Source organism: Gnatocerus cornutus, chromosome 9 (assembly GCF_029298725.1).
Source record: "Gnatocerus cornutus isolate USDA-ARS CGAHR chromosome 9, icGnaCorn1.1, whole genome shotgun sequence".
Taxonomy (NCBI): domain Eukaryota; kingdom Metazoa; phylum Arthropoda; class Insecta; order Coleoptera; family Tenebrionidae; genus Gnatocerus; species Gnatocerus cornutus.
Genome location: NC_142241.1, coordinates 3,235,933 through 3,263,743, shown reverse-complemented (window position 1 = coordinate 3,263,743; position 27,811 = coordinate 3,235,933). Strand labels below are relative to the sequence as shown.

The following is a 27,811-nucleotide window of genomic DNA, read 5'->3' as shown; positions in this document are numbered from 1 at the left end:
TCTTTTTAGCATCGCGCAAGTTCTTGGAGTAAGAAGTCCTTTTTTTACGACACGATTTTATGATTTTTTTTTCAGAAAAGTTTGAGACAACTGGGAATTGAAGCCTTGTTTCAGTATCCAGAGGCAATAATGAACCTTACGAAGGTGTTGTGCCCAAAATTTCCGCTTGTTTGTCAAGTGGTTGCTTACCAAATTGTAGGATTAACAGATCTGCTCCTTCCAGTAAAAACTTAAAATTAGTGCGAGTGTCTTCTTAACTGTAATTGCAGGACGATTTGTTGAACTTTTTCACACATTTTCCAGCGCCTCTCAGTGTAAACGAGTTAATTCAACATGGGCAATTTTACGAAACTCGAGAATTCAAGAAATTTGACTATGGAAGAGACACTAATTTTCGGGTTTATGGACAAGAAAAGCCGCCATTTTATGACTTGGGGAAGGTGATGCTTCCTACTTTTATATACTATGGACCAAAGGACGTTTACATCAGTGAGAACGTACGTATAAGCATGATGAAAGAGTTTTAGAGTAGGTAATCTAGGAGAAGAATTTTAACATCTTAACCTTATTTGTGTAATTCGATTTTTATGCTGAAACCCAAATTTCTGAATTTACGAAATCAACCCTCACGAACAGGGTCGTACTAATTTCGAACGGGTACTTCTAACTACCAACTCAGGTCCGGATTTAGCACAATAGGCTACCTGACACCAGAAAAATCGATGCATTTTAATGTCTATAAGTAACGTATATGCATGAATCAATTACCAAATAACAAACAAATTTTTTGTTCCTCAAAAGTCGGAATTATTAGCTAAATATTCGTTTGAAGTCCAGCTTCGCGCTGTTAGTTTAAATAAGTCTTCAGTGACTACGTCATTACTCCTTTCTATGCATATGAATTGAGAAAACGCATACGTCAACGGAATGTTGCATTAGTGAGAATGAGATAGAGTAATCGTTATGATTCCTAACTGGTTTCTGGTTTATACAACGTGTTTATAAATGTTTCTAGCATTAAGGGTGGCTATGATACGTCAAAGAAATGTGCTGCTCATTACAAATGTTGGTTTCGATTTGTCAACTGACATTTGCAGTTAACCTCAAAAATGAAGCAAAGTAAGTTTTGACAATTAAACTGTTCCAGTTGTAGTTTAAAACCTGAAAATCGAAAACTTGGCCATAAAACCGTAACTTAAACGTCATTGAAGTAAGTAACATTATAAATCATTTTCCTGATAGTTATATTCACCGTGAAAACAAAGCGGCAAAATAGTGTACGACAGGAATTCCAAAGCCTTGATGCTAGAAACATTTTAGTTATATTCACCGTGAAAACAAAGCGGCAAAATAGTGTACGACAGGAATTCCAAAGCCACGCTTGATGCTAGAAACATTTATAACCACCTTGTAGCACATTTGCATCAAGCAATCAGAAGTTTTGTTTTCATAAGTCAGCTTAGGAGTCATTTGTCCATTTTTCGATATTCGGTTATTGAGCACTAAAGCAAGAAAGATAAAAAACTACAGAATTCACGTTCTGCACACACATTTTGAACATTCATAACCTCAATTCAAACTCAACTTCATCGTTTTCACCAATGACCTCGGCATTGCCTATAGCCAATAGCCGGCGACTAAGAAGTTGTTACGTCATCAAGGCGCGTGTTTGAAACTATCCATTTTTTAAACTTTTTTTTGGGAAAAATAAATTGCGCAAAAAAAGAACACTGATTTTTAATGTTTTAAGACTAACATAGAGATTTATTTTTTGAATTAAAAAAAAAACAGTTTGTTAGCCTATTGGGAAGTCACGGAATTATATTGCAATGTAGGGGAGACTGGGGTATAATGATCCCTCTAAGGTCTTTAGCACCATAGCTACAAAACTTTTATATTGATAAATATACCGCTTAGGCAGGAGCTTTGACAACTAATGTACTACAAGTCCGCCTAAAAATGCATCCGAAATTTTTGCACCATTTTCATTAAAATAACAATTAAGTGCAAGACTGCAGAAGGATCATTTTACCCATAGACTAAAGTTAAATGATTCCTTTCCATCGTAAGGATGTGTTATGTTCAAAACGTTTTATAAGTTGAGCAAAAGTTAGTGGTAACAGTGAATGTATTTAAGCATTAAAATACAGGGTGTTTATAAATGTTTCTAGAATCAAGCGTGGCTTCGGAATTCCTGTCGTACACTATTTTGCCGCTTTGTTTTCATAGTGAATATAACTACATATTTTGAAAATTATGTATACTGTTACTTACTTCAGTGACGTTTTAGTTACAGTTTTGTATCCAAGTTTTTCATTTTCTGATTGCAAACCACAACTAGAACAGTTTATTTCTCACAACTTACTTTGCTTCATGTTTAAGGTTAACAGCAAATGTCAGTTGACAAATCGAAACCCACATTTGTAATAAGCGGCACATTTCTTTGACATTTCATAGCCACCGTTGCTAGAAACATTTATAAACACGTTGTAAATACAAAATAAACTTAAATAACAAGAAGTAAAACAACAAAATAGAGACATAAAAATGCATTAAAAGAATTACATTTTTTTGTAAAAACGAACAGTTTTTCTGATTTAAGAAGTTTTTAATTCAGCCAAACACAAATTGCAGGTGAATATATGTTTCTCTTTGTCTACTCTTGCAGATTGATCATGAGCCCATTTTTGGCTCTTCTTTTGAAGAGTGAATATATTTTTTTCAACAAAAAATACATTATAAAAAGATTCTTTCTCTCGCTTTTGTTTTTTTTATCACTGTCTTTTGTCAAATGTCATACAATTATTTATATTAGAGGTAAAATAATCCCAGGATCGTTTTACCCAGTACCTAAGTGATACTTTTACCCCAAGAGACATAAGAACAAAGAACATAATCCATAAATTTACAACATGCAAAGTTGCAACTAAACCTACAAAAAATTGAAAGTTTAATGGTAATCCTTTAAAACACCACAGTCGTCATTTTAAAATTTTAATTCGAAAAGTAAAACACTTGATTAAAAAATGCCTTACCTTAGATCGAACCAAGGAAAACCACAAATATCGCTGTAATTTTTTTGAATATCCACCGAACTGCAATATCAGCAGGTTCAGCAACATATTTAAACATTTCATTGATAGATGGAACTAAGGGCAGGTTGGGAATCAAAGGAATCATTTTACCTCAAAGAATCATTTTACCTCAGTCTCCCTTAATAACCTCATTGCTAGATAGCGGCTCGGAATACTGGTGTTGACCCCTTTTTCTGTAATGAAAGGAGTTTCCACCCCTTTACTCCAACCATGAAGAGTCACTCAAACTCAAAAAAATAGTCCCAAAATCAATTTTTTTATGGTTACAATTTATAAAAAGTCCACGAGTTAAAAATACGCATGTGACTCAAAAAAAAATACATTTAAGTTAGAAAACAATATAGACAACTTTTGAAATCAGGAAGAAATAATATCGCGTCTTCAGTCTGGTGGGGTCTGAGAGGCCCGGTCAATATATTTTATTACATATTTTATATTTTTGCACCGACAATGCCGGAATAAAAAAGACGGAAGTTAGAATGAGTCAAAATAAGCAGCTATAAGAGATTTGGGCATTTTGAGTCAATTAGTTTAGATAGTGCAACGCTTTTTTTCCACCTCTGGGTCTGTCAGACCCCAACAGACTGCTGGAAGGTTAAGAGTGTCGATTTAGAAAAATTTAGACCGAAAAAAAGAATTTTTTGAAATTTTGATTTCTAGGAATAAAGAAAAATTTTTGTTTTTTGACCAAAAAAAATGTGACCAAACATTTTCAACGACCTGTAAGTTCTTCATTTTTAATGCCACTATAACCAAAATTATAGAGTTTATAAGTCTTGACTGTCTTATTAGACATATAGAAAAATATTTAAAAGTTTTTATTTGACAACTGTGAAAATGTCATTTTTTTCAACACTGTAATTTCGTTACTTTTAGTGCGACCGGAACGAAATTTATGCATGTTGTTTCTTTTGTTTGTTTTAGTCATATCACTAATTTGCAAAAATTTAGACCAAAAAGTCGAATTTTTAGAAAATTGAGACCAAAAAAATGCCACCAATTTTTTTTAAGATTCTGTAATTTCTTTACTTTGTGTGTGATTTTAACGATTTGTGGAGATTATCACTCTTGACTGTCTTATTTACAGTGCCGATTTACAAAAATTTAGAGCGAAAAGAAGAATTTGTAGAAATTTTTATTTCTAGTAGCTAAAAAAGAATACAAAAAAACTTGAACAAGCTTTAATTTCGACATTTTTGGTGTCACAAGAACGAAATTTGTGGGAGTTTTTTTTTAGTTTAAATAGTTCATAGAAGTTGCTGAAGCTTGGGTTAATTTTAATATATCTTTGTTAGCCATTATTATTTTATTGTAAAAATAATATTAATTTTTTTTGAAAGTTTCTACTACTAAGTAGGATTTACGTCTAATTTATCTAGTTTTATCTAATTTTTCTTAGAAGCATAAGAAACCAAGTGTAAAAATATGCCCAAAAAATTATTTTTGGATCAAAGGTTACGACTATTACGCTCGATTTGAAATAAATAGTCATCAATAATTCGCATTTCGCTCTTAAATTGCATATTTAAAAAAATATTAAGAACACCACCGTGATTTTTTAGAATACCTGTTTTGTTAATTTTCTCGAAACTATAATTTATGGAGATAAACCCTTATGCTTCTGAGGTACCGATTTATTAACTCCCAGTTACGTCATTATCTTTACCTCATTTTTATTGTTTTACATTTGTTATGAAAATAAAACTCCATCGCCTCGCTGAAGTTAATTTCATTGTTTTCAGTCAGTCCAACGAATCCACTCGGAATTGGGAAGTCCAAAAAAAGAAATCTTCAAAGTTCCAATCGGTGACGACAAAGAAAGCCACCAATTTGGTCACGTCGATTTCTTATTTGCGGAAAACTTGACGCAATTGCTCTACACAGACCTGAAGAAAGTGCTCGAGGTGGATTTGCCATCAAAATAAAAATTATGTTATACATTAGCAGATAATTACAATAAATTAATAAATATAAATAAAATAAATATTGACAAGTTGAGGTCTTCGTGACATAATAATTACGCAGGTGGCAACGAGTTCTACTCGACCATCTGCTAGCCCACGCGCCGACTGGATTCCAAAGGAAAGCAAAAGTCGTTCACACGCTCACTAAAAAAACTGGTAGACGACCTTGAACTAGTTACGGTAGAATAGCGTGTGTCACCTCATATACAGGTGTCCGGAAAGTGGCGCACCACTTTGAAAGGGGGTAATTGGGTGGTCCTCTAGAGTACCAAAAAAATGTTAACAAAAAATCCAGGCTCTTTGTTTTCGCAGGAGGAGCAAGCAAAAGAAAATAAGGAAAATGGCAACATTGCAGAACTGTACCCCCATAATAGTATATTATGAAACGCGTTTCATAATGAACATTTTGCCGCACATTTGCCTCGCTGCGCTCGTCGTGTCATAAAGTAGTAAGTGAGGGAAAATGCATTATGAACAAGTATCCTACGCTATTTTTTCTATTTGGCCTTATTTTAAACGAAAAAAACTTGATTTCGAAATCTAGGCAATTTTAGGGTAGTTGGCATTTGCAAAATGTTCGGGAAAAAAATTCGAAGTAGCCAAATCCAATTTCAGTCAGTTTGACAGGTGTGACGTTTTGAGGTTATCGGAGCGCAAGGGAGCCGAGAGAGCGAAGATGTTGATCATGATCATGATGGTTCTCTTGCATCCAAAGAGTTTTTCTCCAATGAATTATTAAGCCAAGTACAACAAGAAATAATAGCGTATTGATCGATTTATCATGGTTTATCAAAACCAAAATCTAAATTGTCAACGTTGACGGTTTGTCTGCTGCAAACATAAGAAAAATATATGTTCCTGGAAATATTGGCACAGGATTGGTCCATTACGATACCGAAATACGCTTCAACGCGGATCGAAATATCTTCATTATGAACGCGAAATAGAAAATAGTATCTTAAAGAACGTGTTTTATAATTGGACGAGTTCCCGGTGTACAAAACGCACCGAAGGCGAGTTTTGTATGGGGCGAGTGCACCAATGCCATTATAAAACAAGTCCTTTATACTATTTTTTCGAATTTGCACCGTTTTTTTAATAAAAAAATTAAATTTTCCAATTCTAAGACTTTTCGTTTTACACGATTGGTAATGGTTTTGTAACCACGACTTGCCACTTGATTTTCAAATTCAATTTAAAATTTGACATTTATTGAGTTTCACTATGACTGAATTTTGACATAACGTAACCTAACCTCACAGCCAGTATTCACATCTATTATATTTAGGTACAATTATTGTTGGCCGCAAAGGACAATTCAATTCTATTGATACATTTTTTATTCACGCAGCAATTTATTAAACACGAATCGTAAAATCCAAATCCGACTAATGAGTTCTGTCAATTCTTAAAAAACAAAATTTCCTACTTTGAGTTCTTTTATAGATATTAAAACGGCAAATTCGAAAATAGTATATTATGAAACGCGTTTCATAATGAACATTTTGCCGCACGGACGTTTTTATAACACGACGAGCGCGGCGATTTTTTCTATTTCGCCATATTTTAAACGAAAAAACTTGATTTCGAAATCTAGGGAATTTTTTTTAGGGTATTTGGCATTTGCAAAATGTTTGAGAAGAAAATTCGAAGTAGCCAAATCCAATTTCAGTCAGTTTGACAGGGGTGACGTTTTGAGGTTACAAAATGTCCTTTAGGTAACAAAATTATTTGAACGTAAAATTATTGCACAAAAATCGTTAATTTTTGCATCAAATTTTGCCTCTTCAATCCATCATACCTCGAAAAATTGAAGACATGGATTTTTTTCATATTTTTCCGGTGATCTATGGCATTGTCCGATGATACAGTTTCACGGTGGTGCGCCACTTTCCGGACACTCTGTATCAGAGGGAATAAAATTAAAAAATGCATTTTTTGTAATGATAATGTTTAAAAGTTCAAATACATTGTAACTCCTGGAGGCATTTGATTGACCAAACTACTTCCCCCTCCCTTTTCGTCTCCTTTTTCCTTTTCCTAAAGCTGCCATTTGATTGTCCGCGGCACTTTTCACAAGCTTTGAACCTCCTTCTGCCCCTCCTGAAACAGCGCCAACAAATCCTTGGACAAGTCCTTCCAGTACGCCTAATGCAGCGCCGCCTCCGTCTTTGATTACCCCCGGAATAACATTAAAGAATCTTGGGTTTGCCTTAGGATTTGCCGTGGGATTTGCCTTAGTATTTGCCGTGGGGTTTGCCTTAGGATTTGCCTTGAGGTTGGCCTTAGGTTTCGCTTCTTTATGTTGACATGCACCACAACCTAAAATGAGATTTAACAAGATTGGAAATATCTAACAGCCCACTTATTGGTACTTTCAAAGAGAAAAACTCCAATAAAAGTGACGGCGAATACTGTTAACAACTTCATTTTCATGAAAATTACATGTTTAGATACTTAGGTACTTATATAGCTTCAGATTAATTAGAAGTTCTTAACAATGATGCGAAGGCGTTCAATGGAAATGGAAACAGACGAGCGATTTTTTATTAGCGTGTTTTTAATTATTGTAGCTTTGATACGTCCCATTATCACATAATATTATTGATGTGAACGCATATTAAATTATAATGAGACCATGTTATTAACAATCTGCCTACTCAAGCGAGGAGGGTTCTGATTTTTTTCACTTACATCCCCAACTTCATCATCAGATTACACGTCCTGTTTAGCGGATAATTACAATAGATACCAATCTAATTACATTTTAACGAGACTCATTTATACAAAAGCGTGCAAATTACATTTTAACTGTCCATTCCTCCACAATGAGACTCCAAAGTACCATTTTTTGTATCGTTCTAATCTCCCAAACCACAGCTTTCGTAAATAAAAAAAATCACTCTTTCTTCTGTGGAAAGTCAGTTTTTAGATGAAAAACAACTACCTTGTGGTCGTCGAAAATGTAGAAGCTTGTCCCAACAACGACAAACTCGCCATGCCCATCAGAAACGTCAAATACGTCCCATATAACAGAACCCAAAAAGCCCTCAGTTTTGATGTAACGTACGACCGCCCTATTGACGAAAAAGTTGGCGGAACTGTGGAAATCGAGAAATGGGGAGATGGGGGATGGAAAACTATGCCGTTTTTAGGGTTCCAACCAAACATGTGTAAGAGTATGTTGACGTATTTTAAACATTCCTGGGTGAGCATGCATGCAAACGGCGGTGTTGCACATCCGGATCGGTGCCCAGTTCCTGCGGTAAAAATTTCAAGAAGCTGTTTTTCCTGCAGAGAATTTTTGCAAGCGCCAAATTTAAAATGCGGCTCTGTGATTCGTCGCTCGGTCAGTTGCTTGTGGCGCCATCTATTAATCAAAATTGATATCTGTCCATTACAGGTATCTAACTTATCTACTTCTTGTTCTTTTGTTAATCGGTGAATTCTCTGCAGGAAAAATAGGGTATAGAGTCGATCCTTTTAGTTTGAGTTTGTTTTAGGGGAGTTTGTCGATCAAGAATTTTATTATTGAGACAGATCAGTTTAATATTCCGTTTTGGAGCGGACGATTTCGGTTCAAACTGATGTATGTTGATAGTAAAACGAAGGAACCTTTGTATTGTTGGATTTATTACATAAATATTAACGAACAAGTGGGGTGAGGTGAAATCAGCGATGCAAATGTGTAGAAAAAATAGCAATAAATAAGCTCCTTATGTAACTTTTTTGTTTTTTCGTTTTCTAAAAGGGTAAAGTAACGACTTTTTTCTTTTGGAGATTATAAATTATGCTACTTCTTGTGACAGATGGAAGTTTGTTTTCCTTTCCATTTTTTCTATTCTAAAAGGTCCCAGAAGTTGACATTTAAATAAGAGAAGAGCACCGAATTTTGGATGCTTAAAAAAATATATTAAAAATACTTGCTTCTAAATTGAATCAATTAAATTATTATTCATTTTGAGTTTGAAATGTTTACTTTATGTTCTATACGTTTCAATTACAAAAAATACACGATTTTTATCGGCACATATGTATTTTGTCATAAATTTAATGCTCTAAAAAAGGTTCCCTAATACTGAATATCCAATAAGGGGTATAAAAGTATAAAGATCCGAATATGGGATATCCAATAATAGGACCCCAAAATAAAAATATTGTTTTTATTTATTTATTTCAAAAGTTTAATTGTATTTTAATGAACAAGTAATTGAAAATTAGTTAAATACATTAATTAAATTACATAAATTAATTAATAATTAATTAAATACACGATTTTTATTTTATCGGCAAATATGTATTTTGTCATAAATTTAATGCTCTAAAAAGGGTTCCCTAACACTGAATATCCAATAATGGGTATCAAAGATCCGAATATGAGATATCCAATAATAGGATCCCAAAATAAAAATTGAAAATTAGTCGTAATAAATAATAATTGATTGATGATTGAGGTTAACTACAAATGTCAGTTGAAAAATCTAAACCCACATTTATAATGAGTGGCAAATTTCTTTGTCATTTCATAGCTACTTTCGATATTAGAAACTTTTATAAACACCTTGTATAACATTTAATTACATGGTTATTTAATATTGGATATCTAATTTGAGGACACCGAAGTATCCAATATTAGGGATTTAGCATACTTTGTTTCGGAGAGAAAAAATCGGTATTCATTATGCCAGATTATTAATTTTTATTGATTTTTACTATAAAACAAACATTAAATATTAATTAAAGTCAGTTTTTTTTTTAAAACCACCAACACCGCACTTTCCCACCACTTTACAACCGGCAACGTCGTCGATGGTGACTTTTTAATGGACAATTTGATTACACAAAACGGCCTTTCAGGCTGTGCCGAGTCTTTTCACTGTGAAATCCTTTGATTTGCAATCCGACAGGCTGTAAAAGAAACGTTTTTAACGGAAACACTGCCTAATTTTCAGAAATGTCAAAAATTTGACAATAATTTTTTCACCAAAAATCTCCCTAGGCAACGTTGGTTGTAATGCAGAGGAAAATTGCGGTGTTGGTGCTTTTTTTTAAAGAAAAACCGGACTTTACATACCCAATAACTCAATTTTTATACAAGGTGTTTATAAATGATTCTAGCATCAAGGTGGCTATAAAATGTCAAATAAATTTGCCGCTTATTACAAATGTGGGTTTCGATTTTTTAACTGACATTTGCAGTTAACCTCAAACATGGAGCAAAATAAGTTTTGAGAAATAAACTGTATTAGTTGTGGTTTATAACCTGAAAATCAAAAACTTGGACACAAAACTGTAACTGAAACGCCGTTGACGTAAATAACATTATAAATAATTTTCAAGATAGTTATATTCACTATGAAAACAAAGCGGCAAAATAGGGTACGACAGGAATTCCAGAGCCATCCTTGATGCTAGAAACCACGACCTGCTGTATATTTACGACCTGTGCATTCGTGCAGTTCGACTGTTTCTCCGCATATGCTTTGGAAAGCGCTGCTGCTCGGGCACTTTTGGGAATATTTTACCATATTGGGTTTATTACCAACATTGTTTTAGACATTTCAAATTTTAAGTTTGAATTTTCAAATTATTACACGTTGTTGCTTTTTCAAGTTTTCGTTGTGTGCTCTGTTTGCGATTGTTACTTTGTTCTACGTTTGTGCTTTTTGTAGCTTTCAAAACTCAAAAATCTTATTAACCCCAAAATTCAATTTGTCAACAATGTCAAAAGCGCCCAAGCAGCAGCGCCCTCCTCGACAAAAAAAAGCGTTTTCTCGGAAACAATCTTGATACGGGGAAATGAAATTTTGCACAGGCCGTAGATATCCAGCAGGTCGTGCTGAAACATTTATAAACACCTTGTAATGAATAAACGTATTTTACCCGCTCAAATAAAATATTCAAATTAACACAAAAGACTTTCGTGTTGTTATTTTCGCCATATTGAAAAGCTGACACGTGCGAGGACTCTATGACCAGAAATCTTGTCAAATTGCAGCCAATGATGCAGCGGTGTAGTTAATAGCTCGCTTTGGTATCCAATATTAGGCAGTCATCCAATATTCGGTGCTTTTAGGGATTTCAGATTACAATGAGAATGGAAGAACTGTCTTTTTACTATTAAATCATTTGATTTGCAATCCAACAGGCTGTAAAAGAAACGTTTTTAACGGAAACGTTGCCGCTTGTAATACAGGGGAAAATTGCGGTGTTGGTGTTTTTTTTTAAAAAAAAACGGACTTTACCAATAGGACGTTATCATAACTACCAATAGGACGTTATCATAACTACCAATAGGACGTTATCATAACTACCAATAGGACGTTATCATAACTACCAATAGGACGTTATCATAACTACCAATAGGACGTTATCATAACTACCAATAGGACGTTATCGCAACTACCAATAGGACGTTATCGCAACTACCAATAGGACGTTATCATAACTACCAATAGGACGTTATCACAACTACCAATAGGACGTTATCATAACTACCAATAGGACGTTATCGCAACTACCAATAGGACGTTATCATAACTACCAATAGGACGTTATCATAACTACTATTGACGACGCCGAAATGTGACCGATTTTTTCATTATCATAAAATTTTTCTTAATTTCTATAATGTAAGTCAGGTTTTGAGCAGTGGCGTTTTTTTTTATTTTTCTCTAAACATTTTATCTTAGCTATACAACATTTGCCAATCAGCAGCAACTGCTCTTAGCGACGAGTTCTTCTAATTTTGTAATAGCTTTCGCTTTTTCGATTACAGCTAAATATCTAGGCATTTTAATTAACTACTGTCAGAAGTACGCCTATGATTTAAAGTGAAAATCACGCTAGACAATTTTGCGGTTTTGTTGACAATAGTATCAATAGGACGTTATCATAACTACCAATAATAAACACTACAATGTAAATATGTTTTGTCGATTGCGGATGCACTTAAAAGTAAAACAAAATAAGCAAACAACTGGAAGCATGCATCAATGTGATGTTTTCTTTTGTTTTAGCTCAATTTAAAACAATGTGGTTTAAGACTTGTCCTTTACTTTGGCCGCCACTGTACTAAAAAAAATATTTATAACATAACCTATTTTGTCTTTTGCTGAGCCTCTTGGCCCTTCTTATCCAAGAAAGTTCTTTGCCTCTTAGATGTATCTTTACATGTTGGGTTAGCGAATCATGTAACTTTGCTTTATATTTACAATAGTTACATGAAAACCACTTAATTTCGTCGTCTCTTAAATGTCGATTTATATTATGACGCGGCAGACCGGATTTATATTTCGTTTTAAAATCGCACTTGACACATTGAAACCACTGTATTTTTTTATATTTGTTCTTTTTCTCCAATTTTTTCTGATCGCTGTTTAAACTTGTGCTTCTGGAATTTAGAGATGAAAATTGAAGACTTTTGGAAGTAAAAAATTTCACGTTGAGTTCTTGAATCCGCAAGTGATTTTGTCGAATATGCATCTTAAAAACCATCTTTAGACCTGTTTTAAATTCACAGTAATGGCAAAAATAGGGTTCAACAGGATTTTGGCAGTCAAATGATTGGAGCCCCGCTATGTGGCGTCGGACGTGGTTGACCATGAAGATGATTGATGTGGTCCAGAATTTGCAAACTTTACATCGGTGGACGCTTCGTCTCCTGAGATTGAGTTGGATGACTTCATGGGAATATTCCAAAAGCGACATGTTTTAATAATCTGAAGAAATTATTGAATTACGTGGAACATTTAAAAGAGTCTACTTACAAATATTATAGAAGCACGAAAAGATATTGATTTGAGTTGTTTTACGACATAACCTCAATCATTGTTTACAAGTGTGACATTTGAGCGATATGCGAACTTCAAATAACAACCAATCAGAGACATACAATACATGGCCTTGCTCTGATTGGTTTAGGCCCCGACACTTTCACGTCCACGCGACAATGCTGAATTTGTGCTTCGAAAGGCAAACAATTTTAGTCTTCTGACATTAGTAACAGTCTTCATAAACAGCAAAAATAATTTTTTTACAATAAAATTTCGCATGCATTTTTAAAATGTAGGCAACCATTAAAACATATTAGTGACTTTCTTTTCTTAAAGTTTGTCATTTTTATTCAACCAATCATATGCAAGGATTTTTTGTAAGAGCAAGAGGGAAATTCAAATTGTGACTTTGGTAACAAAACTTCACCAAATTACTACTTCTTTCAACAACTTCAGTCTGCAGCCACAATAAGCAAAATAGAGCTTCCATAGATTAAAAAAAAACAACAACGACAAGCTCATCAAACTCTTCTCCCAATTTGAAGTAATTTCATTTAGAGTTGTTTCGCTTTAAATTGAAATCTCGTCACCATTCGTCAAGTCGTGAACACGTCGTCCACAGTTATGTGTGAAGGATTAACAATTAACAAATGAAACAAATTAAAATTCTAAAGTTTGACATTATGGTTATTGTGGTTTTGACATTTGACAGCCGTCAAAAACCAGTTGATTGCCCCTGTACCTTTATAACTGTATTTTCCTTTGTTCGTGGATTTTGAATTAAGAAATGGTTAATGAGAACGTCATTGTAAGATGGTAATGTCGCACTAGGAACACATCGTGTCGTCGACATTTCCCAAATTCGCAAGTCCCGCAGTCAAAATGGCCACAAGAAGCAAACCAGGAAGTAAACATGACGACCAAAGCGTCGAGGTTAGTAATAAATAAAGCCCGTCGTCTCCTAGAATTTGTGGTTTTTGTCAAAAAACCTAAATTCGATCTATCAAAGCCCCTTCAAAATCGCTAGTCCCTGTAAAGATGGAGTGTTTTAACAACGCCTCTGAATCAGTAAGACAGCTTTCGGTACCTAATAACGTTTACTCTTTTCCCGCAGACTCTGGCCGAAGTCTTTCGATGTTTTATTTGCATGGAAAAACTGCGAGACGCCCACCTGTGTCCGCACTGTTCCAAGTTGTGTTGTTACGTTTGCATTCGACGGTGGCTCACGGAGCAGAGGTCGCAGTGCCCCCATTGTCGAGCTTCTCTACATCTTCATGAGCTGGTGAACTGTCGATGGGTGGAAGAGGTGACGCAACAATTGGATACTCTGCAAGCCGTTAATTTGAACAACAACAGAGGCGATGACAACGATAGGGACAAGTAAATTGGACCAAACTGGCGGCAAAGTAATTTTTCTTATTGTTCTTAGATGCTCAACACACTCGGAGAAGCTCTCTGTGTATTGTTGGACGTGTCGCTGCTGCATTTGCCACCAATGCGCGCTATGGGGCGGCACTCACTCAGGCCACACTTTCAAACCGCTCGACGAAGTCTACGACCAACACGTGACGCAAATCAAGGATGAGGTCACGCAGCTGAGGCGGCGTCTAATGGAACTCATCAGTATAGTCCAGGAGGTGGAGCGCAATGTGGAGTCCGTGCGCTCGGCTAAAGATGAGCGCGTCCGCGAGATCCGCAACGCGGTGGAACTAATGATCGCACGTCTCGACTCGCAACTCAAAACAAAACTGTTAACCCTCATGGGACAAAAGGACTCTCTAACTCAAGAAACGGAACAACTAGAGCATCTTTTACATGAGATTGAGCACCAACTCCACACTTGCACCCGCTCGGAGATGATCGCCAAGAGCGGCGAGTTGAGCAGGATGATCCATGCGATCCGCAAGAAACCGATGACTAGTTTCGTGACGGCGCCCGTGCCGGCGGACTTCCACAGCGAGATTGTACCAGTCTATGATAGCAGTACTTTCGTGATGCATTGCTTCTCGCAGCTGCAGCGCAAAGCTGATCCTGTTTACTCCACTCCGTTGCATTGCAACGGGTTGTGTTGGCGCCTCAAAGTGTACCCTGATGGTAACGGCGTCGTGCGAGGGAACTACTTGTCCGTTTTCCTAGAGCTGAGCGCTGGGTACCCTGAAACCTCCAAGTACGAGTACCGCGTGGAGATGATCCACCAGGCTAGTCGCGACTCGTCCAAGAACATCGTCAGAGAGTTTGCGTCGGATTTCGAGGTCGGGGAGTGCTGGGGGTACAACAGGTTCTTCCGATTGGACCTCCTGGCGAGTGAAGGGTACCTCAATGTAGCGTTGGACACTCTGGTTCTTCGGTACGTGTTAACTCCTCTAGAGCTTGATTAAGGGTTTGATTCAGATTCCAGGTCCGCGCGCCCACGTTCTACCAGCGCTGCCGCGATCAACAGTGGTACATCAACCAGCTCCAAACCGTCCAAAGCCAGTATATATCTCAGATTAACGAATCCAAGGAGCGGCTGGCAGCTGAGATTTCACGGAACGCGGTGGCGGCGACATTGGGGGCAGCCACTCAAATCCCTGACATTACCACCATTGGGATTGTTAAAAGCATGTATAACATAGCACCCATGCCCGAAACGGGGGAATCTCAACCCTCCACCTCCAAAGTGAACGTTCCTGAGAAAACCGACATTTCGATGTTGGCCAAAACCATCCTGGCCAAGTAAAACGTCGCGCTCCGAAGACTTTGAATAACTTCGCTGTTTTAGTAAGCAAATGGCGACCACCACTGGGAGCGGCGACTGTCCGCATTCAAGTACCTCCTCGTCGGCGGCGTCGATACAAACCCAAGTCGTGAGCAAAAAGTCGAAAGAAAGCACCCGCCAAAGTGGAGAGACCCCGGTGGAGTCACCTCGCCACCTCTTGAATCTAGGAGTGTCTCTCAGTTCGCCGAATCTTCTGAATTCCAATGCTTCGTTCGCGTTGTGTAGCACGAGCAGTAGCGAGAGCGTAAGTTTCATAAGACTGTGATTTTTTTTTTAAGATAAATGTGCAGGATTTGAGCGAGCCTGAGAATTTGATGGAGGAGTTCGAACCGGCCGAAACCAGCCTCATCAGTACAGGGGACAATTCCAACGATGAGAACGATGTGGATGACGAGACAATGTCAGGTGATGCAATCTTCTTTGTTAAAACATTGTTACAATTCTGGTAATTTAGGTAATGGTGATGTGCGTTACTCACATTCTAACAGTCCCACTAACGAAGCGGCCGAAAGAGACGGTAATTCACCACCTTCGGCAACTCTTTAGAACCAAATTCCCCATTTTTGTAAATTTCGTCCATTAAATCTTTACGTGTCTCATGTGTTTCCATGTGGTAATTACAGGCGAAAACGACGTGGAGTATGCAGAATTTTCCATGACCCAGCGCCTTATGATGCGCGATTCCAGCCCTGCGGTCGCGGGGGCGGCGGCGCTCTCCCCCACTGAAACAAAGTCTTTCGAGGACAAACTCATGCTCTTGCAACTCTTCGATCGAATTGAGAACTCTCCACAGGCGACACCATCTTGTAAGTGAGCTTCTTTTAAAAAAACAACTTATTTCGTTTTTGTAGCATCGACGCGCTCTCAAACCGATTTACCCCCTGTAAACCTAGATCTAGCCCTTCTAGAGAACCTCTCAATCAAAAGCGATGGTGAGGCCCTTTTGTCTTATTTTTACCCATTGATTTTGGTAGAACTTTCCCCAGATGTTGCCAACCGACGGAAGCTTCGGAAACGCTTCAAGGGCGCCACCATCACCGGCGAAATCCCCCCTAACCCAACGTGGACAGAAACAGTCCCTTTGAACACGAAGGAGTCGGTGATGGGCCCTTTGGAGTCATTCTTGCGATCGATAAACTGTTACCCAGAGCACGACCAGCACCGGAAGAAAGAGTGTGCCAAAGAAAAACGGTTGAAGGGGACAGTGCCCAAGTACGCCACCCTTTTACAACCTTCGACGCCGCCACCCTTGAGTGATAATGTCGATGGGAATGTGCAGCCATCGTCTTCTAACGGGTTCAGTTGGACGCCGTCTTTGCTGAGTCAGCGAAGACCGAACAAAGTGACCAAACTGCAAAGTCATGATCTCAGTAAGCCAGAGAAGGAAAATAAAAATGGAAGGTTGAGGACTCGATGAGGGTGTAAGAAGGTTCTAATTTCGTTTGTTTCAGAACTGATAATCAACCCCATTCTGCCTAGCTCTCCTTGCATTTTATTTAATTTTTTAGGTAGTCACTAATGCCAAGTACTTAAGCGATGGATCCATTCCGCTAGGAATTAAAATTAACTTAAATTAGGCTGTGTATGGTGTGACATGTTAAAGTAGTCTAGTGATGTCTAATCAAATTTTTGAAGTAGCGTCCGTCTTTTATTAGTACGCGTGATAATCCATGCCTTGACGCAACGTCATACAGTCCACCTCGTCGATTTTAAGAGTGTTGGTCTTCACATTGATGTCCTCCTCCAGCTGAATCTGCGTCTTCAGAAGGTATCGCAAAGAAGCCTGCGCCTGAAACCCTCAATCGATGATTGTACAACCTCAGGAGCGACCTACTTCAGCCAGCATGTGTTGGAGTTGAGCGACATTCTCTCTTAATTCCCCCACCTCGCTAACTAAGGATACTTCAACCAGATCTTTGCAGAGTTCAATCCCTGGCCTTTGCGCTCGGTTTCCAAGACGCGTGTGGGCTAAACCCATGAAGCCTTCCTTCTCCGCGATGGCCTTTTCCAATCTGGTGATGTTGCGAGTCATCTCGTTCGCCTGACGCACAATCTAAAACCAAATTTAGAAGAAACAACAGCTTGTGAACAACCTCGAAGTGTTGCGTCTCGAGCTTCGTTTTCGCCTCTTTGACCTCCTCAATTCTCTGTCGGAACGCCTCGTTGACTTTGTGCCACTGATCCGTCAAATCCTCAATCACCTGTTTTAGTAAGGTGTCGACGTAGCACCGCAATTGCCGGGCGCTGTTGATTTCTTTGGCCGCTCGTTCGATGTTGAGAGTTGTAAACTCTTGCCACTCCTCGGCGGTGATGTTGCTGCAACCATACCAATAAGAAGAGTTAAGAAGAGTGGTACTTACGCCGGGTCCAAAGGAGCAAAACCGTGGTAAACACTCAAATTGAGACTAGTTTCCTTCAAGGCGCGATTGTGCTCGTCGATTTTCAGCACGTTGTGTTTGTCCTCCAGGTCCCGATCCATGAAGTAGATCGTCGACCTCAATCTTCGGATTTGTTCGCTTGCTTGTTCAAGAGTTCGCTTGAGGAGCTTTTGCGCGCCTTCAATCACGTCGATTTCTTTGAGGAGTTCGATTTCGACGACGTCGTGACACTAAAACCGATAACTGTTAAGAAAAACAGAAGCTGGAGTTTTACCAAATCGATTCCGATTCGTCCTTCCCTCAGCAGGACGCACTTCTTGCAGATTTTCATTGCTTGTTCTTTGAGAGACTCCATGGCGTCTAAAATGCGCTCGCCGTACGTCTCCAAGTTGTCGATTTCTAGACACACTTCTTTTCTTTGCTTCTGGATCTCGGTGATGTTAAACTCGATGTCTTTGAGTTTCTCGTCGAGTTTGTGATCAGCTTCCCGGCGGTTCAGAAGAGTTATCTCAGCGATTTGTTCGCGCAGCTACAACACAATTTTTTTTCTTTGTGGTGATAAGAAATTTTACCCTGTCGCTTTCGTCGAGGACTCGGTCTGCGAGAGTTTGCTGATCATAGCACGTCCGGTTCCGTTGGAGGTTGTTGAGGTGCCATTCCTCCAAAGAGAATCTAAAACCGCACTTGCAACTCCACAAACTCCTTAAAGAACTGACCTGGAGGGAGGAGGAGGAACTCCCACCAAAGAATAATGTTTCAAACGTGTATGAATTCGTTTATTCATTTTCCTGAAAAAGAAGTTAGATCGAACGTCACCGTGACGTCATGGGAACTGCGTTGTCACAACAAACTCAAAGGCGGGGCATAATAAAGTGGGTAGGGCTTAACATAATTTTATTGATAAATTACATTAATCAGGTACTTGTCTTCACACTCCCCTCATTGATTCTACGACTGTGACGTGGTACCGTTGATATAACTATAGTCGGAATTTTATAACTTTGGTTTAACCCCGCCCACATGAACAAATGACGATTTGAATTTGTCGAATCAAGAAATGGCTAGCCTCCTTTACTCAACATAATCAAAAATGTGACGGCTCAAGTGTCACACGTACATGTCATGAAGATTTGCGGTTTTGCCAGAATTCAATTAATCGTGAGAGTTTCGTCGATTTTGATGGTGTTTCATCTTCTAATGTGTGGACATTTCTACCCCGACTTTTACCAAATATCGACGAACTATCAAAATTTTGCAGAGTGAATCAGACTTTCAGCTAAAATTCAATTGGCCCAAAAGGTAGGCGGAGTTAAACCAAAGTTACAAAATTCTGACTATAAAACTAAATGTCGGTTTGTCATTGAAGGACACCTGAAACACCTCCTTTGAACACGCCTTCTTACACACCCCTTTACTTACTTGTGTAGACGTATAACGCGGATTCTCCTTGACCCGCCCATCAGTATACCCATCCTACAAAAACCACGTTAGCCACACCCGTAGCTCCTCCCTCGTCTCACCTTATTGGTTATCTCCGGGAAAATCGTGCTCAGATTGAAGTTCGCAACGACGTCCCTGCACTATTAATCGGTGAAATCTCAGGGTGCTGAATGTTACTCGTACGTTGTCACAACAATCTCAAAGGCGGGGCTTAATAAAGTGGGTAGGGCTTAACATAATTTTATTAATAAATTACATTAATCAGGTACTTGTCTTCACACTCCCCTCATTGATTGTACGACTGTGACGTGGTACCGTTGATATAACTAAAACTAAATGTCGGTTTGTCATTGAAGGACACTTGAAACACCTCCTTTGAACACGCCTTCTTACACACCCCTTTACTTACTTGTGTAGACGTATAACGCGGATTCTCCTTGACCCGCCCATCAGTATACCCATCCTGCAAAAACCACGTTAGCCACACCTGTAGCTCCTCCCTCGTCTCACCTTATTGGTTATCTCCGGGAAAATCGTGCTCAGATTGAAGTTCGCAACGACGTCCATGCACTGTTAATCGGTGAAATCTCAGGGTGTTGAATGTTATTCCTGCGTTGTCTCAACAAACTCAAAGGCGGGGCATAATAAAGTGGGAAGGGCTTAACATAATTTTATTAATAAATTACATTAATCAGGTACTTGTCTTCACACTCCCCTCATTGATTGTACGACTGTGACGTGGTACCGTTGATATAACTAAAACTAAATGTCGGTTTGTAGTCATTGAAGGACACCTGAAACACCTCCTTTGAACACGCCTTCTTACAGACCCCTTTACTTACTTGTGTAGACGTATAACGCGGATTCTCTTTGACCCGCCCATCAGTATACCCATCCTACAAAAACCACGTTAGCCACACCTGTAGCTCCTCCCTCGTCTCACCTTATTGGTTATCTCCGGGAAAATCGTGCTCAGATTGAAGTTTGCAACGACGTTCCAGCACTATTAATCGGTGAAATCTCAGGGTGCTGAATGTTACTCCTGCGTTGTCACAACAAACTCAAAGGCGGGGCATAACAAAGTGGGTAGGGCTTAACAATAATTTTATTAATAAATTACATTAATCAGGTACTTGTCTTCACACTCCCCTCATTGATTGTACGACTGTGACGTGGTACCGTTGATATAACTAAAACTAAATGTCGGTTTGTCATTGAAGGACACCTGAAACACCTCCTTTGAACACGCCTTCTTACACACCCCTTTACTTACTTGTGTAGACGTATAACGCGGATTCTCCTTGACCCGCCCATCAGTATACCCATCCTGCAAAAACCACGTTAGCCACACCTGTAGCTCCTCCCTCGTCTCACCTTATTGGTTATCTCCGGGAAAATCGTGCTCAGATTGAAGTTCGCAACGACGTCCATGCACTGTTAATCGGTGATATCTCAGGGTGCTGAATGTTACTCCTGCGTTGTCACAACAAACTCAAAGGCGGGGCATAATAAAGTGGGAAGGGCTTAACATAATTTTATTAATAAATTACATTAATCAGGTACTTGTCTTCACACTCCCCTCATTGATTGTACGACTGTGACGTGGTACCGTTGATATAACTAAAACTAAATGTCGGTTTGTCATTGAAGGACACCTGAAACACCTCCTTTGAACACGCCTTCTTACACACCCCTTTACTTACTTGTGTAGACGTATAACGCGGATTCTCTTTGACCCGCCCATCAGTATACCCATGCTACAAAAACCACGTTAGCCACACCTGTAGCTCCTCCCTCGTCTCACCTTATTGGTTATCTCCGGGAAAATCGTGTTCAGATTGAAGTTTGCAACGACGTCCCTGCACTATTAATCGGTGAAATCTCAGGGTGCTGAATGTTACTCCTGCGTTGTCACAACAAACTCAAAGGCGGGGCTTAATAAAGTGGGTAGGGCTTAACATAATTTTATTAATAAATTACATTAATCAGGTACTTGTCTTCACACTCCCCTCATTGATTGTACGACTGTGACGTGGTACCGTTGATATAACTAAAACTAAATGTCGGTTTGTCATTGAAGGACACCTGAAACACCTCCTTTGAACACGCCTTCTTACACACCCCTTTACTTACTTGTGTAGACGTATAACGCGGATTCTGCTTGACCCGCCCATCAGTATACCCATCCTGCAAAAACCACGTTAGCCACACCTGTAGCTCCTCCCTCGTCTCACCTTATTGGTTATCTCCGGGAAAATCGTGCTCAGATTGAAGTTCGCAACGACGTCCCTGCACTATTAATCGGTGAAATCTCAGGGTGCTGAATGTTACTCGTACGTTGTCACAACAAACTCAAAGGCGGGGCATAATAAAGTGGGTAGGGCTTAACATAATTTTATTAATAAATTACATTAATCAGGTACTTGTCTTCACACTCCCCTCATTGATTGTACGACTGTGACGTGGTACCGTTGATATAACTAAAACTAAATGTCGGTTTGTCATTGAAGGACACCTAAAACACCTCCTTTGAACACGCCTTCTTACACACCCCTTTACTTACTTGTGTAGACGTATAACGCGGATTCTCCTTGACCCGCCCATCAGTATACCCATCCTACAAAAACCACGTTAGCCACACCTGTAGCTCCTCCCTCGTCTCACCTTATTGGTTATCTCCGGGAAAATCGTGCTCAGATTGAAGTTCGTCAACGACGTCCCTGCACTATTAATCGGTGAAATCTCAGGATGCTGAATGTTACTCCTCGTTGGAACCGGCGGCAATGGTAGCAACGCCCCCGACCCCAAATCATTCGGTTTAGTGAACGGATTTTTACACGGATAAAGCTGAGGAGTGGGAGGTTGTAAAAAGCCGGTATGGGTATGAAAATCGTCGGGTAAAATGGGGGAGTTGATTGTCCCAGGCATGGGAAAAAGAGAAAAATCAACGAAACCAGGAAGGTCGTTTGAATGTTTTCGTTTTGATTTTTTGGGCGTGGGCGGACACTGTTGATTTCTAGCCACGCCTTTTCCACAGTTCTTGTCTTTGTTCATTGGTGGAAACAGGTCGCTGTAGTCATGAGTGGGAACATCGTGCATGAAGTTGTAACTAGTAGTACTCGGAATGAAAGTGTTAGCAGTGTACGTGTTGTTCTGAAAAGTACTGGGAAAATTGTGACTAAACGAAGAAGTTTGGTAGTTTTGATTCTGTTGGATATAAGTGTTGTCTTGGGGGAGATCAACAGTAGGGAAATACGGAATGATATTATCATGAAGGAACGAAGACACTGAGATTGGTTTGTTGTTAAAGTTCTGTTGTCGCGTCTTGTTCTGATCGCTCTGCATTTGATGTCCAATTAGAGCTTCAGCAGAGTAACTGTTTTTAGTAACATTTCGATTCTTTTGGGTGGTATCACAGAAAATATCGCCGGTACCACCACCCGCGTACCCCAATTGCTTCATCCCTTTCCCTGGATTCTCGACCTTGTTGCTCTCTTTTCGTTGGCTCGTCTTCGGTGGTACTTTCTTCCCTGATGACCGATTCCCACTGTTTCTCCTCGTCGTTGTGCGTGCCGGTACCACCTCTTTGTTGTGGTCAACCAACTGACTCACCGACAAGAAACTTTGGTTGTTTCCACCCTCGTAGTTCTTCAATCTTCGCGTGTCTTTCTTCTGGCATTTCTCCCCTTTTTGTTCGAAGTTGAGACTGTTGCCCAGTGCCAAGTCCCCGACTAGAGTTGGTAAAGTTGAAGACACGAAGTTGTGAGGAGGATCCAAGAACTGGGGGATTTTAGTGGGAGACCACGAAAACTGATTATCTTCCACTTCGTTGCGTTGGTACGTGTTCACAGGTGGTACCAAAGATAAGTCTAGACTTTTGCGCCGCTCATTGTTGGTCGTGACTTCGGTACTGTTGGAGTACATCGGATTGGTATTGAAGTAAGTCGTTTGGGTGTTGGTGAACGTGTTCGATGGGTAGAAATCTGCTTCTTTCGTGAATTGTGGCAAGACATAGTCTGTTGGAGTCTGCAATCTGTTGTCAGGAGTCGTCATCCAGTTGATCGGCGGTCGACTTTGAGCACCATTCTTGGGCTTCTGCGTGTTATTGAACTTGGAAGAATTCGAATAGTAATTAGATGTTGAAAAGTACGTGTTAGAATCGTTCTTTCTGTAATCGGCGTAGTTTTCGTAGTTCAGCGAGTAGTAGCTCCTGTTGTCACTTTTGATGTCTTTATAGTAGTTCTGGTTGAAATTGGTGTCAGAGGTATTGCTGTAGCTGTAAGTAGTACTGTTGGTGTACAGTGGTTCCGGGTAACTCTTATTATTGTTGTAAGAACAGGTGGTACTGAAACTAGGGAAGTGCTTTTGGTTGTAAGTGTTAACACAACCTGCTTGCTGCTTGTTTTCGGTCGGTTTCGACTGGTAACCTGCAGAGTTATTCTCGTTTGTACCAAAATGGTCAAAACATGGTATCAGTTGGTTCTTTTCTTGATGCCTTTGAGAAGGAAGTGCCTGTTGAGACTGAGGTTGCAGTGATTGCTGCGGCTGTTGAATCGCTTGTTGTTGAAGTTTTGGCTGAGGTTGTGGATGACGCGTTTGCTGCTGCTGCAATGCTTGCTGAGGCTGTTGCTGCTGCATCGTCTGCTGCAACGTCTGTTGAGCGTGTGGTCGCGTTTGCTGTTGCTGAGGTTTCTGCGGCTGCTGTTGAATCGGTTGATTTTGTTGATGTTGCAAAACTGGTTTTTCTGCAGTGGTGGTGGTGGTGGTGCAGTTTTTGCTCCCCGCACTACTGGTACTGACCACTGTGGTCGTGGTACTGCTCGTGGTCATACTACCATCAAAAGAGTTGTAAAACCCGCCTATATCTTTCGACGAGAAGAACGACAAGTTGTCTAGATTCAAGAGACTGGGAGTTAAATTTTCCGACTGTGTAGGTTTGGTACTGTCCATGGTACCAATCTGAAGAAGTGTCGGCGTGCCCCTCTGGCTCTCTGTGTTGTCTTCTTCCGTCACCTCCGTGACTTTGACACCGGTTAAAGACGAAACTAACGGAAAAGCGAGGAGAAAAGCGGCCGTGGGTGATGTGGACTCCGGATTTTGACACCCTGCAGGTACTTGCAGCGATGCGAAAATGTCATTGGAGAGTTCCGAATGGTTGATATTTAATTCAAGATTCTCCTCTTGCTTCTTCTCTGTTTCAACAGTCTTCTGGGGTTGTTCCTCGGTTGATTTATGGCCTTCTCTAACCTCATTACTCTTGTTTTTCTCTGCGGTTTCTACTTGAACCTCCGGTACTTCTCCTTCTTTCTCGGTTTCGACGGTTTTCGCTTTCTTCGCCTCATTACTCTCCTCCGGTGACGCTTTTCGTTTCTCACCCGCGTCAATCTTCTCCACTTCTTTGTGTACTTTCTTGTCTTTCGTGGTCGGTTTGGGTTCGGATTTTTTCAGTACCACCGCCACATTGGAGTACCTCGACGTCAGGGCCGGAATTGGAACTTTATTAACTTGCGTTGTTTTAGTCAGACAGTATTTAGGCCTAATTCGTGTCGTTTTAGTACCGGTGTTGACAATCTTGGGAACAATACTGGCAGTACTAACAGAGTTCTTAACCAAGATTATAGGAGGTCTAGTTATGATCTGCGGTGCTATGGGAAGGACGGTTTGTTGCGGCAGTACCGGCATTATGGTACCATCTGCTAGTATTAGAGTACCAGGACCTAGAGGAGGAATGGAAGAAACGGTCTTCGTAGCTTTAGACGACACCAAAGGATTGGAAACTAAACCTGAGTTGGTAATAACTAAAAACACGATCTTAGTTTGTACCAGAAAATGGTACCAACTCACCAGTGGAAGTACCACCAAGAACATTATTAGAAGACGCATTCGTGATGACGTAACACGGTGGAGTAATATTTGGTTGTGACAACACAATCACACACTTGGAAGGTGTTAAAGGTTTCATCTTCTTCTTCTTGGGGCGCACTTTCTTTGAATCAGACCTGTTTATTATTGCTTTTCTATGTTTAGGGGCACTGTTTTGTCCTACTTTTTGTTTCTTCTCGGGGAACTTCCGGGTTGCCTTTTCCGCGTCATTCTCTTCTGGAAAATCAATGAGTCATGCATAAAACAAGAGTACAACTCACTTTCTGCCTCTTTTCTCTGGAGGATTTTCGCCTGTTCTGGTAAAATTCTATTGGACCAAACTTTCGGACTTTTAAACTTCTTCGCCACGCAACAACCTTGAGGAATTGCGATTTTGGCATCACGTAACAAAGCGCAGAGTTGCTCGTTTTTTCCCAGGAGTTTCTTGATGCGCTCCAACAGTTTCTTGTACTCTTCGCCTGTAACAACACATTGAAGCCCTGTCAGTTTTGTCAGTGAGACTCACCTTTAAGATTTTTAGAAGCTTCAGCATTGTTTGAAAGAAGGTCTTTGATTTTGGTTTGGAGTTCCTCAATGTAAGAAGCGGCCTTTTTCAGAATGTCGAATTTGCTGGAGTTAACGGAAGGATCGTAGTTTGGTAGTAGCTTATAAACGCTCGCAAAGGCCTCATTTAAGCGGTTTCGGCGGTCCTTTTCCCATTCGCGACATTTACTGCAACATAACCTTGAAACTGAATTCGCAAATGTTTGGCTCACCTCGACTCCCTGGGCATGCTTTAGACAATGTGTTAGACGAAACGGCATGTTTTTAATGTTAGCACATTCTGTGTTTTTTATAAACAAATAATAAATAAAAACACCTGAATATAACCTCAAAATTGCACGAAATGTCAAGATAAGTTGTGCTTTTAGCCACACGACTCTCATTAGCTGCTGAGCTACGACATACGACCGCAAAAAATCAATGTATATTTAGTTGCCTACATACTAAAACAATTTAAGGAATTAAAAGTTCTTAATTTTTAATTGACTTTCAGATTCATTTTCCTTGAGCCAAATTAGTAACCAAAGTTCTATTTTCTTGTAATTTGTGGCAAGAAATTTAAGTCTGAAACAAAACTAAAAACTGATTTCAGATCCTAGCTTCTTGGGTCCAAATTGATACAAAAAGGATTTTCATGGAAAATAAAAAATTAATCCCTAACAAATCCAGTGGAATTCGAAGGCTGCTCGGCTAAGACATACGGAGCCGCAATTTTGTTTGCTTTAACCACATCCGTATTGACAGGTGTCAGCTGTCACTTCGAAACGTCAAATTTTAAATACTAAAATTAAAAATGCCTTAATTCCAATATTATGGCCACTTATCTCACCCCAAATCGCCACGGCTACAGCGTCCGATTTTCCCCCTTCAACCCTGATCGTCTGGTTGTCGCAACAAGTCAACTTTTCGGCCTTGCCGGTGGTGGCACCCTCTTCATCTTGGATTTAACCCCCGAGGGTCAACTGAAAGAAACTCAGACTTTTCAGTGGTCCGATGGCCTTTTTGATGTGGTTTGGTCCGAAAACAACCCATCATTGGTCGTCAGCGCCGCTGGAGATGGAGGACTCCAACTGTGGAATTTAACAACCCCCAGTAACCCCCCTGTTACTTTCTGGGAGCATAAAAACGAAGTGTATTCAGTGGACTGGTCACGTACTCGCCAGGAGCAGTTTATATTGAGCGCGTCATGGGACTGTACCATTAAACTATGGGACCCAACCCAAATTTCCTCAATTAGTACTTTTTATGGGCACTCGCAGCTTGTTTATAGTGCCATGTTCTCTCCGCACGTCCCAAACTGTTTTGCGTCAGTGTCAGGAGATGGAACGATGAAATTATGGAACAGTTTGAGCCCCCAAAGCCCCACGGCGTCTTTCAGAGTCCACGACGCTGAAGTTTTGTCCTGTGATTGGTGCAAATACGACGAAAACATCTTGGCTACCAGCGGTTCTGATGGTTTAATTCGGGGGTGGGACGTCAGAAACCATACTCAGCCGATTTTCCAGTTGAAGGGTTGTGAATCTGCAGTACGAAGGGTGCAATTTTCACCCCATTATGCTACAGTTTTAGCTTCAGTTAGTTACGATTTTACGACAAGGCTGTGGGATTTTAAACAAGGCTGCGAAGCCCTAGAAACTATTCAGCATCACTCTGAATTTGTTTATGGACTAGACTGGAATGCCTACAAAAAGGGCCAATTGGCGGATTGTGGCTGGGATAGCCTGGTTAGGGTTTTCACCCCCAAGTCTATGGAGAAATTTTGAGATTAGGGCAGTCAGTTCCTGGAAGTTTGACCAACACTGACTGGCGGACAGACAATTTTGTTATTTTTATGGGTTTTATTCAAAGACTGAGATGTCTCTAAATGGTTTTTGAATTTGCTTAATTTTTATATTTGTATTGTAAATTATGGAATACATTTTTTAAGAAAATACTGGTTCAACTTGGTGTTTATAAAACAAATCTGCAAATCCAC

At 39.6% G+C, this 27,811-nt stretch overlaps 6 protein-coding genes and 1 long non-coding RNA gene across 9 annotated transcripts; 3 read left to right on the top strand and 4 right to left on the bottom strand.

The window, feature by feature from the left end:
* The first annotated feature begins 7,815 nt into the window (after positions 1 to 7,815).
* Positions 7,816 to 8,742, top strand: LOC148167827 (uncharacterized). Its single transcript, XM_088046360.1, has 3 exons — positions 7,816 to 7,944; positions 7,992 to 8,324; positions 8,563 to 8,742. Exons 1-3 carry the CDS (start codon positions 7,888 to 7,890, stop codon positions 8,722 to 8,724), a joined length of 552 nt encoding a protein of 183 aa, XP_087902486.1. The 5' UTR covers positions 7,816 to 7,887; the 3' UTR covers positions 8,725 to 8,742.
* Positions 8,743 to 11,033: 2,291 nt separating this feature from the next.
* On the bottom strand, positions 11,034 to 13,026 carry LOC148167826 (uncharacterized). Its single transcript, XM_088046383.1, has 2 exons — positions 12,829 to 13,026; positions 11,034 to 12,780 (listed from the first exon to the last, which is right to left on the bottom strand). The coding sequence occupies exon 2, from the start codon at positions 12,767 to 12,769 to the stop codon at positions 12,134 to 12,136; it is 636 nt and encodes a 211-aa protein (XP_087902509.1). The 5' UTR covers positions 12,770 to 12,780; positions 12,829 to 13,026; the 3' UTR covers positions 11,034 to 12,133.
* Positions 13,027 to 13,497: 471 nt separating this feature from the next.
* On the top strand, positions 13,498 to 17,230 carry LOC148167825 (E3 ubiquitin-protein ligase TRIM37-like). Of its 2 annotated transcripts, none has more exons than XM_088045536.1 (10): positions 13,498 to 13,767; positions 13,949 to 14,214; positions 14,264 to 15,181; positions 15,226 to 15,549; positions 15,596 to 15,836; positions 15,883 to 15,997; positions 16,216 to 16,398; positions 16,444 to 16,524; positions 16,579 to 16,993; positions 17,044 to 17,230. In XM_088045536.1, exons 1-10 carry the CDS (start codon positions 13,717 to 13,719, stop codon positions 17,069 to 17,071), a joined length of 2,622 nt encoding a protein of 873 aa, XP_087901662.1. In that variant the 5' UTR covers positions 13,498 to 13,716; the 3' UTR covers positions 17,072 to 17,230. The 2 variants fall into 2 exon arrangements, with proteins under 2 accessions (XP_087901662.1, XP_087901661.1); XM_088045535.1 differs by having other exon boundaries at positions 16,567 to 16,993.
* On the bottom strand, positions 17,221 to 18,792 carry Tektin-C (Tektin C). Its single transcript, XM_088045537.1, has 7 exons — positions 18,687 to 18,792; positions 18,543 to 18,642; positions 18,245 to 18,499; positions 17,953 to 18,200; positions 17,686 to 17,908; positions 17,427 to 17,645; positions 17,221 to 17,381 (listed from the first exon to the last, which is right to left on the bottom strand). Exons 1-7 carry the CDS (start codon positions 18,752 to 18,754, stop codon positions 17,244 to 17,246), a joined length of 1,251 nt encoding a protein of 416 aa, XP_087901663.1. The 5' UTR covers positions 18,755 to 18,792; the 3' UTR covers positions 17,221 to 17,243.
* Positions 18,793 to 18,900: 108 nt separating this feature from the next.
* Positions 18,901 to 19,605, bottom strand: LOC148167823 (uncharacterized). Its single transcript, XR_015770792.1, has 3 exons — positions 19,491 to 19,605; positions 19,390 to 19,443; positions 18,901 to 19,341 (listed from the first exon to the last, which is right to left on the bottom strand). It is a non-coding gene; the product is annotated as an uncharacterized LOC148167823 (long non-coding RNA).
* A 925-nt stretch (positions 19,606 to 20,530) lies between these two features.
* On the bottom strand, positions 20,531 to 26,214 carry LOC148167822 (uncharacterized). 2 transcript variants are annotated; one of them, XM_088045841.1, is made up of 7 exons: positions 26,049 to 26,214; positions 25,799 to 26,004; positions 25,554 to 25,751; positions 25,255 to 25,509; positions 22,075 to 25,208; positions 21,974 to 22,027; positions 21,789 to 21,925 (listed from the first exon to the last, which is right to left on the bottom strand). In XM_088045841.1, exons 1-7 carry the CDS (start codon positions 26,063 to 26,065, stop codon positions 21,851 to 21,853), a joined length of 3,939 nt encoding a protein of 1,312 aa, XP_087901967.1. In that variant the 5' UTR covers positions 26,066 to 26,214; the 3' UTR covers positions 21,789 to 21,850. The 2 variants fall into 2 exon arrangements, with proteins under 2 accessions (XP_087901968.1, XP_087901967.1); XM_088045842.1 differs by lacking the exons at positions 21,789 to 21,925; positions 21,974 to 22,027 and adding an exon at positions 20,531 to 20,748 and having other exon boundaries at positions 22,074 to 25,208.
* A 339-nt stretch (positions 26,215 to 26,553) lies between these two features.
* Pex7 (peroxisomal biogenesis factor 7) lies at positions 26,554 to 27,767 on the top strand. Its single transcript, XM_088045194.1, has one exon. The coding sequence runs from the start codon at positions 26,649 to 26,651 to the stop codon at positions 27,597 to 27,599; it is 951 nt and encodes a 316-aa protein (XP_087901320.1). The 5' UTR covers positions 26,554 to 26,648; the 3' UTR covers positions 27,600 to 27,767.
* Positions 27,768 to 27,811: the final 44 nt, after the last annotated feature.